Source organism: Nylanderia fulva, unplaced genomic scaffold (genome assembly GCF_048542155.1).
Source record: "Nylanderia fulva isolate GAGA-0341 unplaced genomic scaffold, ASM4854215v1 Scaffold224, whole genome shotgun sequence".
NCBI lineage: Eukaryota > Metazoa > Arthropoda > Insecta > Hymenoptera > Formicidae > Nylanderia > Nylanderia fulva.
In genome coordinates, this window is record NW_028190289.1 from 141,603 (window position 1) to 160,709 (window position 19,107).

At 24.9% G+C, this 19,107-nt stretch overlaps 2 protein-coding genes across 2 annotated transcripts; both read right to left on the reverse strand.

Annotated features, from left to right (window-relative positions):
• Nucleotides 1-5,841: 5,841 nt before the first annotated feature.
• On the reverse strand, nt 5,842-11,786 carry LOC114928226 (aminopeptidase N-like). The gene is made up of 8 exons (XM_085482973.1): nt 11,328-11,786; nt 10,534-10,986; nt 9,807-9,990; nt 9,273-9,408; nt 8,780-8,861; nt 7,140-7,486; nt 6,232-6,509; nt 5,842-5,904 (listed from the first exon to the last, which is right to left on the reverse strand). The coding sequence occupies exons 1-7, from the start codon at nt 11,774-11,776 to the stop codon at nt 6,304-6,306; spliced, it is 1,857 nt and encodes a 618-aa protein (XP_085339099.1). The 5' UTR covers nt 11,777-11,786; the 3' UTR covers nt 5,842-5,904; nt 6,232-6,303.
• Nucleotides 11,787-14,736: 2,950 nt separating this feature from the next.
• Nucleotides 14,737-18,872, reverse strand: LOC114932191 (aminopeptidase N-like). The gene is made up of 8 exons (XM_085482994.1): nt 18,817-18,872; nt 17,532-17,884; nt 16,610-16,887; nt 16,088-16,284; nt 15,660-15,965; nt 15,508-15,574; nt 15,273-15,362; nt 14,737-15,045 (listed from the first exon to the last, which is right to left on the reverse strand). Exons 1-8 carry the CDS (start codon nt 18,870-18,872, stop codon nt 14,926-14,928), a joined length of 1,467 nt encoding a protein of 488 aa, XP_085339120.1. The 3' UTR covers nt 14,737-14,925.
• Nucleotides 18,873-19,107: the final 235 nt, after the last annotated feature.

The following is a 19,107-nucleotide window of genomic DNA, read 5'->3' on the forward strand; positions in this document are numbered from 1 at the left end:
TTTATCTTCCGAACATATATTATGTTATACATAGAAGGCCTCTAAAAATTTTAAACAAAGTTTATTTTATCAAATCTCTCTGATAGCGCAATGAAATTTTTATTAATTTAAATAAAATATTTAATTCAATACTCCTGTATAATAAAAATTATTTATTTAAAACTAATAATATCGATTAAATGTGAAAAATATTTATTGTTTGATGTAAGAAAATTCTTTTCAATACAGATAAATATTTATTTGTATCAAATAAATGATTTATATAGCTGTATAGAAATAAAAATATTTTTTAATTTAATAAATTTTTCAATGCGCGTTGATACTCTTTTATATGTGTCAATTTAATTCTTGGCAATATGTGAAATATTAAATTGATTTTAATTGTGCAAGTAAGAATTAAATTTAATTATCTTTAATTTTAATTTAAATGTTTGAGAAAATTAATATACGATACTTCTTTCCTTTTTACAATATTTTATTTAGTGTTAGAATTACTGAATTATCAATTAAAGTATTAAATCAGCCAAAGATATCTGTTAAAAATTCGTACTATAAATTTACACACACAGCATGTGTTTAGTTTAATATTTATTTTCTTTTATGTAAATAATGTAAATTATAATATTTTTAAGTTTCAAAGGCATTTTATTCGATAAATTTTTATGGGTCGAAAATTATTTCAATCTTACGGTTCCGGAATCAATTATACGTAAATATGTGCGTATATTACGTATAGTAGCTTTCTTTACATATTCTAATCGATAAGCTATAAAAATATTTTAAATAAGATTCGACATTTATCATTAAGAATAGTAAGAAACGGAATAATAAAAACTCAAATGAAGTAATAAGATAATTTTTTAAAAATAAATTAATACAATTGTCGCTCGTATATTGAAAACAAAGTGATAAATATAAGGCCAACTTATCGAGCTGAATATTCGAGATGTTCAGTCAACTACCATTTATTACATGTATAAATTATAAAACTACAGTCATTATATTAAAACTAACGCAAATTACAATCATTCTATAAACGTTTCGACCGCACGCGGTCTTCTTCAGTATAGTTATTGAAATATAAATTCTTACAATTCACATAATATCGAAATTTAATTATAGTTATTCAGAATCAAGAGTTTTTGAGCAATTAACGCGTGTTTCAATCCGTCCTGTCCAACAATGTTCGCCTCGATATGATCCCTGATTTTGTTCAGATCTCGGATAGTTTCATCGTTAATATGCGAGAAATTAACCCGTTCCGTAGGCGCTGCGATTAATAAAAAATTACCGATCAACGTATGTCCAAATTATAATATGTATCCCCTACAATTGGTAATATGCTTACCTATCATCGTTCTTCTTGACAATTTTGCTACTTATTAACAGTTATTAAGGATGACACATAACAAACCAACAATACAGAAAGACAGCTCATTTTAAACTCTACTTGATCGGAGAGCGTGCGTGTTTATATATGATCTAATATCTATGTTTTACTCGTTAATGTCCTATTTGTCCTATTATTATTTCTTGTTCGCTAATATATCCAAAATATCAAAATACGACTCGCTAAGTAACTCAGTATCTTTGTTTAAATTTAGTCCATTTTTTTGTTCCTTGATATGTAGCATCTCAGAAATGAGTCTTTTATAATAATTATTTTCGTTGTCCATGATCTTAACATTGTCCCAATTAAAAGTATGATGTTCATTTATTATGTGTTCAGAAATTACTGAATGTTTCGTTGAGTCCAACCTAATATTATTTTTATGTTCTTTTATTCGCGTCTGCAATTGCCTCTTTGTTTGGCCTACATAAGATGCATTACAATTATTGCAACTGATCTTATAAACCACATTCGAATTGCATGGATGTTTAGTTTTATCTTTCTGCGCTTTAATAATATTATCCAGTTTGTTGAGACATCTATACCCTACCATACAATTTTTATTTTTTACCGAGGAAACAATCATTTCTGAGATCCCATCTATATACGGAATGACAAAGAATTTTTTATTGACCGAGTCATTTCTTATACTTTTTGTTCTTTCTATGTTGGCCTGTCTCTCTATAATGCTCCCCTTAGATATGATGTGTTCTATCCGATGATTAATTTTGTTAAAAATCAGATCAAGAGGGTAACCATTGCTTCTGAGTATATTAATAATTAACTCCAAATTTTTATTAAAAAATAGTGGATGTGATAGCAATAGACATCTGTCTACAAGGTTATATATTATTCCAATTTTGTGGCATAATGGGTGGTTTGAATAAAATGATAACGTCCTTCCTGAGAAGGTTTCTTTTTGATACCAGTCTATATATATTTTGTTATTAATAATTTTAAGTGATAAATCTAAGAAATTCAAGCTATGGTTAACCTCTTGTTCGACCGTGAATTTAAGTCTTTCATGATAGTTGTTAAAATTATTCACAATCTGAGTCATATTAGTCATAGAGGTGGCCACTATTATGTCATCCACATAACGAAAATAAAACAAACATTCCAAATTCAACGCTTTGAGAACTGTATCCTCAAGATCTTGCATAACCAGGTCTGCAATAATTGGTGATAACGGTGACCCCATAGGGGTCCCAAACGTCTGTTTATAAATTATGTCATCAAATGTAAAATATGTAGAAGTCAATATGAATTTTATACCCCCCAAAAATTCGTTTTTCGGTATTTTAGTATTTATTCCAATGTGATCCCATCTATCGTTAATACCGTCAATCGCAAGATCCAGAGGAACGTTCGTAAACAAAGACACCACATCCAAGGAAAACATCCTATCATTCTCATCAATCTTTTTACCAGACAATATGCTGTACAAATCAAAACTATTATTAATATGACTCTTCGCTTTGGGTAGGCTAGTTCGTAAGGTGTTTTGTAAAAACGAAGCCAGCGAGTATAGAAGCTGTATCAACCGATGAAACTATGATTCTAACTGGATAGTTTTCCTTATGGATTTTAGGTAATCCATACGCTTTTGGAAGGAGAGAATCACTACAACGTAATTTATAATATTCGTTTTTTGAAATATAATCTTCCTTAAGCCATCTCTTCAACAAATCATTCAAATCGTTCTCTATTTTTTTGCACGGATTTTTTTTAACAATAGTGTAAGTGTTGACATCTTTTAAAACGTTTTCCATTTTGTTAATATAATGAGATCTTTCCATTGCCACCGTAGCATTACCCTTGTCCGCGCGTGTGAATAGAACATTCGGATTGTCTTTACAAAATTTTATTAAATCTCTGTGTGCACCAAGTAATTTTTGTTGACTTACGTCATTTTTATCCTTCGTGTTCAGAAGTTGTGCAAATTTTGGAACCGCGATATTTCTGATCGTTGTGAGATTATTAATATTATTTCGTTTGCTATTACTCTCTATGTCCTTGATGAATTCATGTATCGCTGTTTTTTTACTAATATTCGGAAGACAGAATTTATCACCCATTTGCGACAGATTAGAAACGTTAGGCGGAATGTCTGTGTTGGAAAGATTAACCAACCATTTTTTATTAGTATTTTCCAAAGGGTTAATTGTATCATTGAGAAATTTATTGGCTTCTATGTGTATATTGATCTCCTTGGCATCATTAGTGATTGCCCTGAGAGAATTTTGTGATATTTTCGTCGGTTGTGAAGTTTCAAAATGTAAAGAACAATGTATATCTATAGGTTTGATGTTGTTGATATACTTATAGTGTTGTTTTCTCTTAAGCCAATTGAATTTCTTTTCGTGTGCAGTAACCAATCTGTTGTGGCAATTTTTAAAAGCAATGTTATGATGTTCGAAAATTCTATTCCACGCGAGTACAGGTAAACGATTAAATAACCCGCTGGTGAGATGAAAAATCCTATTTTGTAATGACTCTACCTGTCTATGCAAATCAAAGATTTCAATGATAATTTTTTAATATTAAAATTCATCGCGTTGATTGAAACAAGCACATGTTAGACGCGCACTTATTATAAACTTGTGACAAATGTTATTGCTGTGTTATTGCTATGTGACAAGTTATGCAATATTCTTTTGACCTTGCAGTTTTATATCGTTATTTTCAATATTTTTCTATTAATATATATATATATATATATATATATATATATATATAATATATTAAGATTAATATTTTATTTAAATAATTTTTTAAAATTAGAGAGAGAGAAAGAGAGAGAGAAAGCGAGAGAGAGAAAGAAAGAATTGTGTCATGTTATTTATTATAAACTAAAAAATGCTAATCAATTACAAATTCTACATAATTAATAATATTGAATGTAAAAAATAATTAATTTCTGTAATAATATATAATTTTACTACTTCAAACAAGATCGCAAAAAGATAAAAATCTTGATGCATGCAGTTATAACGTTTTGTAAATATAAAAAGGCAAATATATAAATCGGATAGTAATACATCTAAATAAACAATATTTAGAGCAGTAAAAGATATAGTAGATACAATATAAAAAAATTATTTATATAAAGTATGTCCACGTATGCAAAGCTGCAATTTTTTTACATCCACCGATTAGAAGAAAAATCTTGCAAAATATTGTCTCTGCTTCTCGATTTGTTTTTTGCGAATAATTTGAATGATTGTAATATAGGAATATAATTCATCCTTATCTATTACACGGTCACTCATCTAAAACAAATCGTTTCATTAATTATAATATAATTAGATAAATATAGTAATCTCATTCCGCATTATACAAATCTTAATATATATAAACAAAGATTGTCATAATAAAATCAACATACTAATTATATAACAAATAATTAGATATAAAAATAATATTCAGAAATTAATCACACAGATAGAACAATTTTTCATTTTCTTTCGCTTTCCATAATAATATTTATTAAATATACCTCCTTTATTCGATGTCTTCTAAATAAATGTTCTGTATTCACTTCAATTACGTTAGCTTCTACAATAATTTCAGATTGTTTCTCTATTAACTAAAATGTATAATTTTAATACCATTATTAATGAACAACATTATGGTAACATTATGAAAATTATTTTAAACATTAAATAATAATTATTAATATCACATTATTATCATATTTTGTATACATATTTAAACATGTAACATTTTTACCTCAACTAGATTTTCGGAATATACGTTATTAATCATAATAATAAATGCTGCAATTATATTAAGATTTCTAAAAACAAAAAAAATCAGATGTATATATATAATACATATAATAAACTTTTGTACAAAATATTTATAAAAATATGTCACTTTACTTTGGTTTTATTTCGTTAAAATTATCGAATATATACTGCAGTATAATTGGATTCTTCGCATGCTTCGTAATAAAATGTAAGAATGTGTTAACGAGAAATCGATTTTCCTGTTTTGTATTATTGTACTGTTTATAACTTAAATAGTATTTGATGAAATCAGTATCTCCAATGCAAGCCAAGTATTCTGAAAATTTATAGTCAGCTTTCTTTACTCCTATGGTATACACTGATTCAAAAGTGGTCTCATCTCTCGTAGTTATCATCAAACCTCTACAATATGTCCATGTCTTCCACCATGGCAAAAGTCTAAAATATAAATTGAATTTAATTTTCTTATTAAAGATTTTCGTATTAATTTATTTGAACATTATAGGAGATATCTACAAGGAAATTTGATTACAAAAAGCTAAATATATATAACAATATTTACCTGTGTTTTATAGGATCTTTGATATGTTGTTCTAATTTATTTTTTGCTTTTTCTATACAAATGGTGTGACCAAAAAAACATGCCCATCTTGCAGCTTCTTGTCGTAAACATATTCTAAGTTCGTCTGCATCATCAATTTCTTCATATTGGATTTTTTCAAGTAACTCGTTTAACATGAATTTTAGCTTATCTATTCTATCCTAAAAATCATTAAATATATATTTCTTTATTAATATGTTTATAATTATAATTTATCGACAAAGATTTTAAGCATCCAGCTATATATCCAATAACAATGTCATATATTAATATTATTCACAGTAGTGAAAATCATACACTTTGGGAACTGTTTATCGCGTGAGTGATTATTCAAACTGAATTTGTTTGCACATTTATGTGAGACGTAATAATATGTAAAACTTTATCGCTAGATATATTTCTCTATAATATTTAAATTATTTGTGATCAATCAGTGTATATATAAATATTCAAATGTAATACTTTCATTGAAATTGATTAGTATTTACCGCAAATTTTTCAGTTTTTTCTTCCACTGGAAAAGTACCAAACATGTATTCCAGAGCTTTAAACATAGGATACTATGCGATATAATCTATTTCTCTATCCAAATACGATGTGATACTCCAGAATATAGAGGCGTTGAGGTGACATGCTATCACTAAATGAAATGCATCATCGATAATTTGGGCACGATTAAGAACATGAATTGTCGTAAAATCATCATTGTATAGATAATCTGAAATTCTTCGCCAATTCTCATTATCATAGTTAACGCGGTAATATCCTGTTGAATAATAAATAAATTTTAACCATTTTTATTATTTTGAATAATTTTTATTATTAATATACACTTAATTTCAAACATTTTTGTTTAATATTTTTGTTTATATAAATTATAAATTAAAAACGTATCAAAAGTTCAATAAGATGCAAATACGTATTGAAAATTAATTATAAATTAAAAATGAAATTGTGCGAGATATTGTTGTATAGCATAAAATAAAATTGATTTTAGTTGTGCATATATATATTTTATTTGATCTGTATACTCATATTAGTATACTAATTTTATAAATATAGTTAACTTTTTAGTCATTTTTACTGTTATTAGAATAAAATATTTGTAAAAATATAACTTTAATATTGATATTACGTAGAAAACGCCTATATATATATATATATATATATATATATATATATATATCTTATTAATTATATATAATAATACAGAACACAGAACATTACACAAAGCATTTTAAAACTATTGTAGTTTATATAATGAATATATAATGAATATCTCTAATTTTTATATAGTACTGTATAAAACAGAAAAAATATAAAATAATGTTAATTGTGTGTGTAAAATAAAGACGAGTAATAAGTCATAATAATAAGTCAATTGGTCGATAATTACCAATTTGTTGTATATTGAATATCATCCAACCATTCTCAAGAAATGAGTTTGTTGAATTTAAATCCCATGATTTGCATAGCCAGTAGTGAGGAAAATTGTTAAAATTGGTATACGTCTGGGTCGTAAAAGTTACAGGAATGCAATCAATTTCTAATGTGTCGTAATTTTGTACCGATACATGTATGTAGCTCCCATGATCACTATAATTTCGTACTACTTTGATGAGAGGACAATGCTCTTCCAAAGTCCAATATTCCATTGTTTGTAATGATATTTCAGTATCTACATTTTTTGCATCAGCAACAACTTCTTCCAAAAAAGTCATAAAACTTTGACGATGAAATTGGCTAAATTTACAAAGTATGTAAATTATGTAAAGAAAACATAAATATGTTAAAATTGCATGTATAATTTTAATATTAAAAAAAATTTTAATAAATTCTAAGAAGCAAAATATAATTGCACTTCTATTTATATATTTATATGTGGCAATAAATGCCACAAGCATATAAAATATATACAAAATAAAAATTAAAATTACAAGCGACGTGTGTTAAGGATATCGCGACCGGTAACACAAAACAATAAATAAATAAACGAGCGACTAACATGACGAAAGTAAATTTCGATTACCGAACATAATAAAAAGCGAGAGTACCTCAAAATAAAGATAGAGTCTAATCACCTAAAAATAAAAATAAGATCGCGGAATGATGGAGAGAAGCGAGACAATGCGCGGCCTCGAGGCCAGAGACTTGCGTTCGCGTAACACGTTTTGTTTCCCGGCGAAAAGTTAAAGTTTGTATCAGGTCTTTTGTGACACAAATAAAATGAAGTAAGATACATTATACTGTGCAACCTCAAATTAATATTCCGGATAAAATATCCTCACTCAATCCGCGATAACGGTGAAACATAATTGACGAACAAGAACGCACCTAAATATATATCTTATATTTATATGATGATAATAACATAATATTGAATAAAATTTAATAATTTTATTTGATTTGTTAGGTATTAATAATATAGATTATATTTGATCAAGGTATTGAAAGAGTTATAAAATGATTAATAAAAGAAATAACAAAACAAATAAATTGAAGATAAAGAAAGCACAAAAAATGAAAAACATATAATAAAAGAAATCGTTCTACGAAAAAACATGAAATGAAAATAAAGAAAGCAATGCAAAAGAGATATACGTGTTAGATATATTTAAAATAAGATAAAAAACGAATGTAGCACAAAATTTAATAAAAAGAACACATAAAAATAATACACGATAGAAAGAAATAAAGGAAATAATAAAAAGAATAAAAATTAATTAAAAAATTATTATGAAAAATAAGAAATTGAAACAAAAAAAACAATATTGAATATGTATATATGAAAAAGTAACAGAACAACAATTTGTTTCAACAAAAGCGGTTTTCATAATAAAAGTAATGAAAGTAAAAATAAGTCTAGTAGCAGATCTAGGAAAATAGCGAAATTGTAAAACTAAAAGAAAACAATACGAAAAATGTCAGAAGAAGCGAAATAATAAGGGACATTCTATAATATTTGTATTATTATAAATTATTTAAGATTTATATAATTTTATGTTTTTATATTACATTTTATATTGTATTACTCACGTGTTATTTCTATACGAGCGAACGCCTTTCCAAAATATTTCATCGGTGAAAACGTGTTGCATCATGCGCAGTATACAGGGTGCTACAATTTACATTAAAATTGTAAATTAGATATATTATAAATATATATTTGTTATAATGGTCACGTATGTTAACATAGTAATATTATAAAGAATTATATAAATATAAATATAAATATATACATATATATATATATATATATATATATATATATATACATGTATGTATACAAGGTATAGTATATAATCGCATAACTATTAATTAATATTTAAATATTAATTAAAGAATATATACATACGTATCCACACACGGACATGAGCGCGAATGTGTTTGTGTATATACTTTTACAAAATTGATATTTAATTAGAATCCAAAAAAAATAAAGAATTAATTACTTTATAACTTTACACATATTTTTATAATATTAGTAATTAGAAATGTACACGGACTATTTAATTATTTTACGTTATACCTCTGATGGATCGGCGAATTTTTAATAAACTGTCATATTGTGAAGTAGAATTCTCCATATCATAATCATCCAAATAAAAAGAAGTATGTTGATTTTGAACAACAAATAAATTTATTATTCGATTATCAGGATAAATCTGTAAAAAAAATAATTAATATATCGATATAACCGCTCTAAAAATACTTGCTATTAGAAGGAAATGCTAATATTGTTAGCGGTTCTTCTATGTTAAAAAAAAACATTTTCTCATTTTGAAATATATACATACAAATAAATATAGTAATAAAATCTAAAATTTTGTATTAATATAATTAGTAAATATTATATACTTTTGTAGAATTATTAGCTTATAATATTATATTGCAGATTTCTCTTTATCAAGCTAATTTAAATAAATGTATGTACTAATTTTTTAAAAATAAAAGAATTTTTAATATTTTACATTATAATGATATGTATGTAAATATTTGGAAAAAGTATTTTTTTAAAACAGTTTAGTATTTTACATAATGTTGAATGTTTTTAACATAATACCTCATTGACAGTATACATTGCAATCAAAGTAACAAGACCATTATTAAACCAAAAATCCGATACTAACGGATGGTTCATTAGATCATAAAACCATTCTTCTATCACTTTACGTCCTACTAATTGAGTAACTTCGATGTCGCGAGTAACAGGATATATATCTTTACTATTGATGATATCTGTTTCCCTGAAAATTATATTTGAACGTTCAGATTGAGAACTTTCGTAAAAAATAAATCTTTATATTTTTGTTACAATTTTTAAATTTTATTGTTAGAGGTACGATTTACAAACTCATGGGTACAATTTAGCAAATCAGTATTGTAACTCGTACCAAATAATGTTTCCTTAATTTTTAATTTAAGTTTAAAACAATGATTTTGTATTAATGCGTATATCATTGATAAAAAAGTACAGTTTTAAATAAATAAAAAAATGTCATTTTTTTATAGCTTTATTACAATTTTAGCATTTAGGGGATACGATATAGCATAAAAACTTTTCCCATTATATGTATGTATGTATATTAAAACAATAAACTTCAACTTTTTGAATTATAATACGAATAAACTTACTTCTTACTACTTAAAATTGTTTGTTTTCCCAATTTCTTATACTATCGAACATTTACAGAAACAGAATAAAGATATACATGTTTTTAAACTTTATCATTTTGCATGCATACTAATATAATTTTGTTTTTAATGTAATCTTAAGCACTTGTACTCACTTGTAAAAAACAAGTCCGAAAACTGTTATGCCATTGTCATGGAAATTTGGAATTGCAACGTGAGTCACCTTAAAAAAATTGTTCACACGTTGTTTCCATTTATTTTTAATGATTTTTTTAGTGATATTTTCAGCTACATTTTTTGCAAATTCAAAGTGAATTACAAATTCGTTTCTGCACCACACTTCAATGTTTTGAGTATCATTATAAACATGTAATAGGTAATTGGACACAATTATTGTTGCAAGATAAGGCGACATTGCATATGTGATAAAGGAGTGTGTCCATAACATATTATTCACAATTTGTTTCGTATTTCGCAATGGAATATTTGACAAAACCATGCATTGGTTACATCTTATAGAAATCTTAAAGGTTGCTTCTAATAACTCCTGTTGCCGACATGGAAACAATCCGGCATCTATTATCTGGAAATGCGTAGTAGCTATCCAACTACATTTCAAAGTACAGAAATTAATGAGACATTTTTGGTAAGCATAAAAATATTGAGAGTTAAAAAATCCATAAATGTATAATATGCGTCAACGTATAATATATATTTGACTTTATTACATATATTATAATAATAAAGGTAAAGAGAGATTGTTCGTCTTTTATATTTGAATTCCACGATATGTAATAATACTTGGGATACTTTAATACCTAAATAATCTATTATTAATTACAACAATATATTAATTAAAATAATGTATTAATTAAAATAATATATTAATTACGATGATTTATTTATTTGCAGATTGTACTTTTTTAATAAACATTTGTTATTTACTTACGCAGATCTTTCTTTCACGTCAAAAATTGTGAAACCTTCATCAGCTGTACCCATATATTTTATATGTAAAGTGTAATTTCCTGGTGATAAATCATCCATAAAGAAAACGTCAATTATGTTTGCTTTAATATTATACGTCGGTTTATACATTATTGTAAAATGTCTATCATTTTTATGAGATTTTCCCAAACTTTTAAATAAAACTATGTTTTTAATACATAATTTTACTGAAGGTAAATATATGTGTTGCGTTTTGCTAAGAATGCTTATGCTGATCTTGTATTCTCCATAGATAATATTTCCTTCAATGTATAATATATGCTTGATATCGTAATGCGTTGGTTTTATATATTTTGATGGTCGATAACATAAAGATTCATTACGAATAGAAGCCGTCTCAGCGATAAATATTAATCCGCTACTTAATAATAGGTTTAGAAATATCATCATGTCGGAGAAAAGGAATATTCATTGTAAAACACACTGTAAACAAAAGATAAATAGAGAAATTAAATATAGTTTTGATGTCTTTTTTAAATCACACTAGACGACACAATAACAAGGCGTTTCGCGCGCGTTTTTGATATTATTTCTATTATTTATTTTACAATGGTTAAATTATTAATTTTGACGATGACAGTTGCTTGATGCTATGAATATGATCATAATTTTAATTTGCCGAATTTTAATTTTAAAGCAAATCGACACAATAACAAGGCGTTTCGCGCGCGTTTTTGATATTATTTCTATTATTTATTTTACAATGGTTAAATTATTAATTTTGACGATGACAGTTGCTTGATGCTATGAATATGATCATAATTTTAATTCGCCGAATTTTAATTATGTACATAATTTTAATTCGCCGAATTTCTATTCTGACAATATTTTGTATACATCCTACTTTGTATCTCTTTATATATATTTTTTTATTTCGTTCAATTTAATCGAATATAATTACGTGCGCGAAACGAAGTTATATTATTTTTTGATAATAAAAGAGAGAGCATATGTTTATTATTATTTTCCTTTAAAGGTTGGTGTTTTTTTCTTAAATTGTGTATTATATAAATCCCAAACAAACAATCACCGAGAATAAAACCAACATAAAATCAATTATAAATATAAATTATAAACTTGATAATAAATCTCTATATACATATAAGTATACAATGTGTCCCAAAACTATATTATGGATTTTTTCATTAGATTGATAATTAGAACGTTCTATCATTTTACTCTAGAATTTATAATTAATATATAATTATTAAAATTTTTAATTACATTGCCTCAACTTCTTATCATAACTTTTATAATACATCGCCCTTATAGAGGGATATATCAAATACAAATTGAAAACGATTGTTCTATTTTTTATTCTTTTTAATTACATATATAATCGTCAACAACAAAAATTAATATTTGATTCTTCATTCTTGTTAAAGTTATTCTACTCAATGTCAGCACAACTCTAAAATAATTTTAAATAATAAAATACAAACAAATATTTTTTTTTTATATAAAAAGTAAAAGGTACGACAAATTGTAGAAAACGAAATTTTAATAATCTAGTAATAAAAGGACAATTAAAAGTGTCTATTATAATGTGTGTACATTTATCATCTTTTATGTAAATTGTAGTATTTTTAGGTTTCAGAAATAATTTAATCGATATCAAACTTTTGTGGGTCCACAATTATTTCAACATTACAATTTGTAAAATATTATAATATCGATAATATTTGAAATTACCTCTGGATTAAAATTTAACAATAATTTTGAATAAAACTGTTCTCTTTATTCTTATACATATGTTGAAAATTCGTCAAAATTCCGTTATACTGTATAATTAAATTTTTTTTTTGTATTTGTGAACAAATATATGTTTTATAGTGTAAATTTATTTTGACTTACCCAATATTTCGAAACAGAATGTTAATTGGAAAATTATATTAATTAAAATATTATATTGTTTTAAAAATGAACTGCAGCAAATTAATGCTTTGGAAGTATGCAATCTTGGAAGAATATAATATATTCACACACTTTATTAAAAGTATTATATCTACCACGACGAGGTTCGAAAGACCACGAAAGACTAACTGATTCTCTGTACGTGTCTTCATGATAAATGTAATGTGTTAGGTCAACAAAACTTCTGAGATCGTAATATGTATATATATTTACATATATATTTTTGTGTGGCGACATTTATGTGTACATTTGTCTTAATTAAGCACAAAATATTTCTTAAGTTAATAATTTTTTCAATGCAGAGATATTTTTTTATACTTGTCAATATGTGAATACTTGTCATTAAATTTATTCTTTTATACTTGTCATTAAATTGATTTTAATTGTGTGAGTAAGAATTAAAATAAATTATCATTAATTTTGATTTAAATGTCTGAGAAAAATAATAATAGATTTTTTCTTCCTTTCACAGTATTTTATATAGTGTCATAATTACTCAATTATCAATTAAAGTATTAAATTAGCCATAGATATCTATTAAAAATACATTCTATAAATTTACTCACATAAACATGTGTTTAATTTAATATTTATTTTCTTTTATATGTGTATATTATAATATTCTTAAGTTTTAAAGGCATTTTATTCGATATACTTTTATGGGTCAAAAATTATTTCAATATTACGATTGCTAAATTAATTATATGTAAATACATATGTGCGTATATTACATAGTACCTCCCTTTTTATATTCTAATTGATGAGCTATAGAAAAATTTTAAAATATATTAATTGTTTCCCGATTTCGGTATAACGGATTTCTATCTTTCTTTATGTGTTGCAACACTGTTGTACAAATTTTATTTTGCTAAAAGAGATTCAACATTTATCATTAAGAATAGTAAGAAATGACAAATAATAGAGAAGCAAATGAAATAATAATATAACTTTTTGATATTAAAATTTATCGCGTTGATTGGAAGAAGCACACATAACGCGCATTTATTAAAAACATCAACTTGTGACAAATGTTTTAAAATATTTTTTCTTCTCTAGCTTTGCTTAAATCTCTTTTAAAAATAATTGTAAGGTACAATTCAGATTGACACATTTTGCAGCATTTTTAAATCTATTAAAAATCAGCAAAAATGTTAAATTATGTTGTACAATTTTAAATATTATGTAATGTTTTTTTATAAATATATATTAATATATTAAGATTAATATTTTATTTAAATAATTTTTTAAAATTAAAATGTAAATTTATACAAGAGAGAAGAAGGAGGGGGGAGAGAATAGAGAAAGGTAAAGAGAGAATTGTGTCATTTTATTTATTGTAAACTAAAAAATGCTGATCATAATTAATAGTATTAAATGTATAAACAATTAATTTCAGTAATAATATATATATAATTCTACTACTTCAAACAAAATCGTAAAAATACGAAAATCTTGATGCGTGCAGTCATATAGTTTTATAAAGCTAAATATAAAAGCATCGGATAGTAATACATCAAAATAAACACTATATAAAGTAGTAACAATAATAGTACGTACATAATAAAAAATTATTTATATGAAGTACTTCCACGTATGCAAAGCTGCAATTTTTTTACATCCACCGATTAGAAGAAAATTCTTGCAAAATATTGTCTCTGCTTCTCAATTTGATTTTTGCGAATACTTTCAACCTTGATTATAATATAGGAATATAAGTCATCTTTATCTATCACACGGTCACTCATCTAAAACAAATCGTATTATTAAGTATAATATAATTAGATAAATATAGTAATCTCATTCCGCATTATGCAAATCTTAATATATATAAACAAAGATTGTCATAATGAAATCAACATATTGATTATATAACAAATAATTAAATATAAAAATAATATTCAGAAATTAATCAGATAAAACAATATTTCATTTTCTTTTGCTTTCCATAATAATATACATATATTAAATTTACCTCCTTTATTCGATGTCTTTTAAATTGATCTTCTGTGTTCACTTCAATTACGTTAGCTTCTACAATACTATCAGAGTGTCTCTCTATTAACTATAATGTATAATTTTAATACCATTATTAATAAACAACGTTATGGTAACATTATAAAAAAATTATTTTAAACATTAAATAATATATATTAATATCGCATTATTATCATATTTTGTATACATATTTAAACATGTAAAATTTTTACCAGAGCTAAATTTTCGGAATATACGTTATTAATCATAATAATTAATGCTGCAATTATATTAAGATTTCTAAAAACAAAAAAAATCAGATGTATATATATAATACATATAATAAACTTTTGTACAAAATATTTATAAAAATATGTTACTTTACTTTGGTTTTATTTCGTTAAAATTATCTAATATATACATCAGTATATTTGATTTATTCGCATGCTTTGTAATAAAATGTAAGAAATTGTGAACGAGAAATTCATCTTCTTGTTTTGTAATAGTGTTCTGATTATGACTTAAATAGTGTTTGATAAAATCAGTATCTTCAATGCAAGCCACGTATTCTGAAAATTTATAGTCAGTTTTTTCCAATCCTCTAGTATACACTATTCCAAAAGTGGTCTCATTTCTCGTAGTTTTCATCAAACCTCTACAATATGTCCATGCCGTCCACCATGGCAAAAGTCTAAAATACAAAAGAATTTAATTTTGTTATTAGAGATTGGCGTATCAACTTATTTGAACATTATAAAGATATCTACAGGGAAATTTGATTAAGAAAAGCTAAATATATATAACAATATTTACCTGTGTTTTTTAGGATCTTTGATATGTTGTTCTAATTTATTTTTCGCTTCTTCCATACAAGTAATGTCACCGAAAAAACATGCCCATCTTGCAGCTTCTTGTCGTAAACATATTCTAAGTTCGTCTGCATCATCAATTTCTTCATATTTGATTTTTGCAAGTAAGTTGCTTAATATGAATTTTAGCCTATTTATACCCTAAAAATCATTAAATATATATTTTTTTAATATGTTTATAATTATAATTCATCGACAAAAATTTTAAGCATCCAGCTATGTATCCAATAACAATGTTATATATTAATATTATTCACAGTAGTGAAAATCATACAGTTTGGGAACTGTTCATCGCGTGAGTGATTATTCAAACTGAATTTGTTTGCACATTTATGTGAGACGTAATAATATGTAAAACTTTATTGCTAGATATATTTCTCTATAAATATTTAAATTATTTGTGATCAATCAGTGTATATATAAATATTTAAATGTAATACTTTCATTGAAATTGATTAATATTTACCGCAAATTTTTCAGTATTTTCTTCCACTGGAAAAGTACCAAACATGTATTCCAGAGCTTTAAACATAGGATACCATGCGATATAATCTTCTTCTTTACCCAAATACAATGTGATATTCCAGAATATAGAGGCGTTGAGGTGACCTGCTATCACTAAATGAAATACATCATCGATAATTTGGGCACGATTAAGAACATGAATTGTCGTAAAATCATAATAGTATAGATAATATGAAATTCTTCGCCAATTCTCATCATCATAGTTAACGCGGTAATATCCTGTCGAATAATAAATAAATTTTAACAATTTATATTATTTTGAATAATTTTTAATATTAATATACACTTAACTTCAAACATTTTTGTTTAAGATTTTTGTTTATATAAATTATAAATTAAAAACGTATCAAAAATTCACTAAGATGCAAATACATATTGAAAATTATTTATAATCTAAAAATGAAATTGTGCGAGATATTGTCGTATAGCATAAAATAAAATTGATTCTAGTTGTGCATATATATAATAATTATTTTATATTAATCAGCAAAAGTTCTGTAACATAAAACTGTACAAGAATTTTATTTCACCTATATACTTATATTAATATACTAACTTTATAAATATAATTAACGTTTTAATCATTTTTATTATTATTAGAATAAAATATTTGTGAAAATATAACTTTAATATTGATTGATATTATGTAGAAAACCGATATATATCTTATTAATTATATATAATAATACAGAACAGTATACAAAACATTTTAAAACTATGGTAGTTATATATAAGAATATCTCAGATTTATATATAATTATATGTAAAGCAAAAAAAATATAAAATAATTAATTTTCAATTGTGTATGTGTGTAAAATAAAGATGAGTAATAAGTCATGATAAGTCAATTGGTCGATATTTACCAATTTGTTGTAAATTGATTATAACCCAACCATCTTCTTCTGATGAGAATGAAATAACATCATCCTGTGATTTGCATAGCGCGCGGTGATCAAGACTGTTAAAATCGGGAACAGATTGGGTAGTATAAGTTACAGGTAAGCAATCAATTTTTAATGTGTCGGGATTTTGTATCGATAAATATATTTTCGTCTTTCCCAAAAGACCATAATTTCGTTCTACTTTGATGAGAGGACAATGCTCTTCTAAAGTCCAATTTGCCATTGTTTGTAATGATAATTGAAGTTTATCTAGCTTATTTGCATCAGCAACAATTTCTTCCAAAAAAGTCATAAAACTTTGACGATGAAATTGGCTAAAATCACAAAGTATAGTAAATTATGTAAAAATAACATTATAAATAAAATTAAATTTGTATTTATAATTTTAATACTTTAATATTATAAAAAATTTTAATAAATACTAAGAAGCAAAATATAATTGTACTTATTTGTATTTGTATATATCTTATATTTAAATTATAATAATAACATAATAATCAATATAATTTAATAATTTTATTTAATTTGTTAGGCATTTCCTTATACTATTATTAGTAATGCCAATTTATCACTTATTTCGAGTACTTAATCACTTATTTCGAGTATTTAAATTACTGTATATCATATTTCAAATATTCGAAGTAAGTGATTAATTGGCGTTACTAGTGATAAATTTCTACAAGAGTTAATAATACAGATTATATTTGATCAAAGTATTGACAGATGAGTTATAAAATGATTAATAAAAGAAATAACAAAATAAATCAAATAGAAATAAAAACAAAACAAGAAATAATATACAAATATAATAAAGGAGATCGTTCTACGAAAGAAATAAAATAAAAATAAAGAAAGTAACGGAAAAGAGATATACGTGTCAGATATATTTAAAATAAGATTAAAAAACAAACGTAGCACAAAATGTAATTAAAAAAAGCAGATATTATAAGAATAATTATAGACGATATGAAGCAATAAAGGAAATAATAAAAAGAATACAAATTAATTTAAAAATTATTTTGGAAAATAATAAATTATGAAACAAAAATAAAACAACGTTGAATATATGTATTATATGAAAAAGTAAAAAAACAACATATTATTTCAACAAAAGCGGTTTTATATTATTTTTTTTGTCTAGAAAACGTTATATTAATAACCGTTATGAAAACGATCTCGACGACGGCGACGATGTCGGTAAAATCGTTCTAATGTGTTATACAAAAATATGTTTTTATAAACTTACAGCAGTTCGGGACCTCTTCTCTCGTCAAGCGTTGAAGACGAACTGAAACTGATCATCACAATCGCACGCACACACACACGCGCATCGTTTTTTATTCGCACAGGATTCGCGAACCGTTCGGCGAGATCAGAAAAACGCGGCAAAGAAACACTTCAACGTAATCCATACGTAAACATACATAATATCTGACATATTTTATTAAAAAAAACAAAGAATATATATATATATTTGTTTCATATATCATATCAATATATATTATATATTGATATAAATAAGTAAATCAATTTTATA

What these genes read in the sequence shown, in the direction of transcription:
- LOC114928226 (XM_085482973.1), bottom strand. Translation starts at nt 11,776, where the DNA reads ATGATGATATTTCTAAACCTATTATTAAGTAGCGGATTAATATTTATC. An exon ending in GACGTGAAAGAAAGATCTGC is followed by an intron (nt 10,987 to 11,327) that starts GTAAGTAAATAA and finishes TTTGAAATGTAG; the next exon opens with TTGGATAGCTACTACGCATT. An exon ending in CGCTCGTATAGAAATAACAC is followed by an intron (nt 7,487 to 8,779) that starts GTGAGTAATACA and finishes TTGTAAATTTAG; the next exon opens with CCAATTTCATCGTCAAAGTT.
- LOC114932191 (XM_085482994.1), bottom strand. Translation starts at nt 18,872, where the DNA reads ATGATCAGTTTCAGTTCGTCTTCAACGCTTGACGAGAGAAGAGGTCCC. An exon ending in AGAAGAGGTCCCGAACTGCT is followed by an intron (nt 17,885 to 18,816) that starts GTAAGTTTATAA and finishes TTGTGATTTTAG; the next exon opens with CCAATTTCATCGTCAAAGTT. An exon ending in ATTCCGAAAATTTAGCTCTG is followed by an intron (nt 15,363 to 15,507) that starts GTAAAAATTTTA and finishes TATACATTATAG; the next exon opens with TTAATAGAGAGACACTCTGA.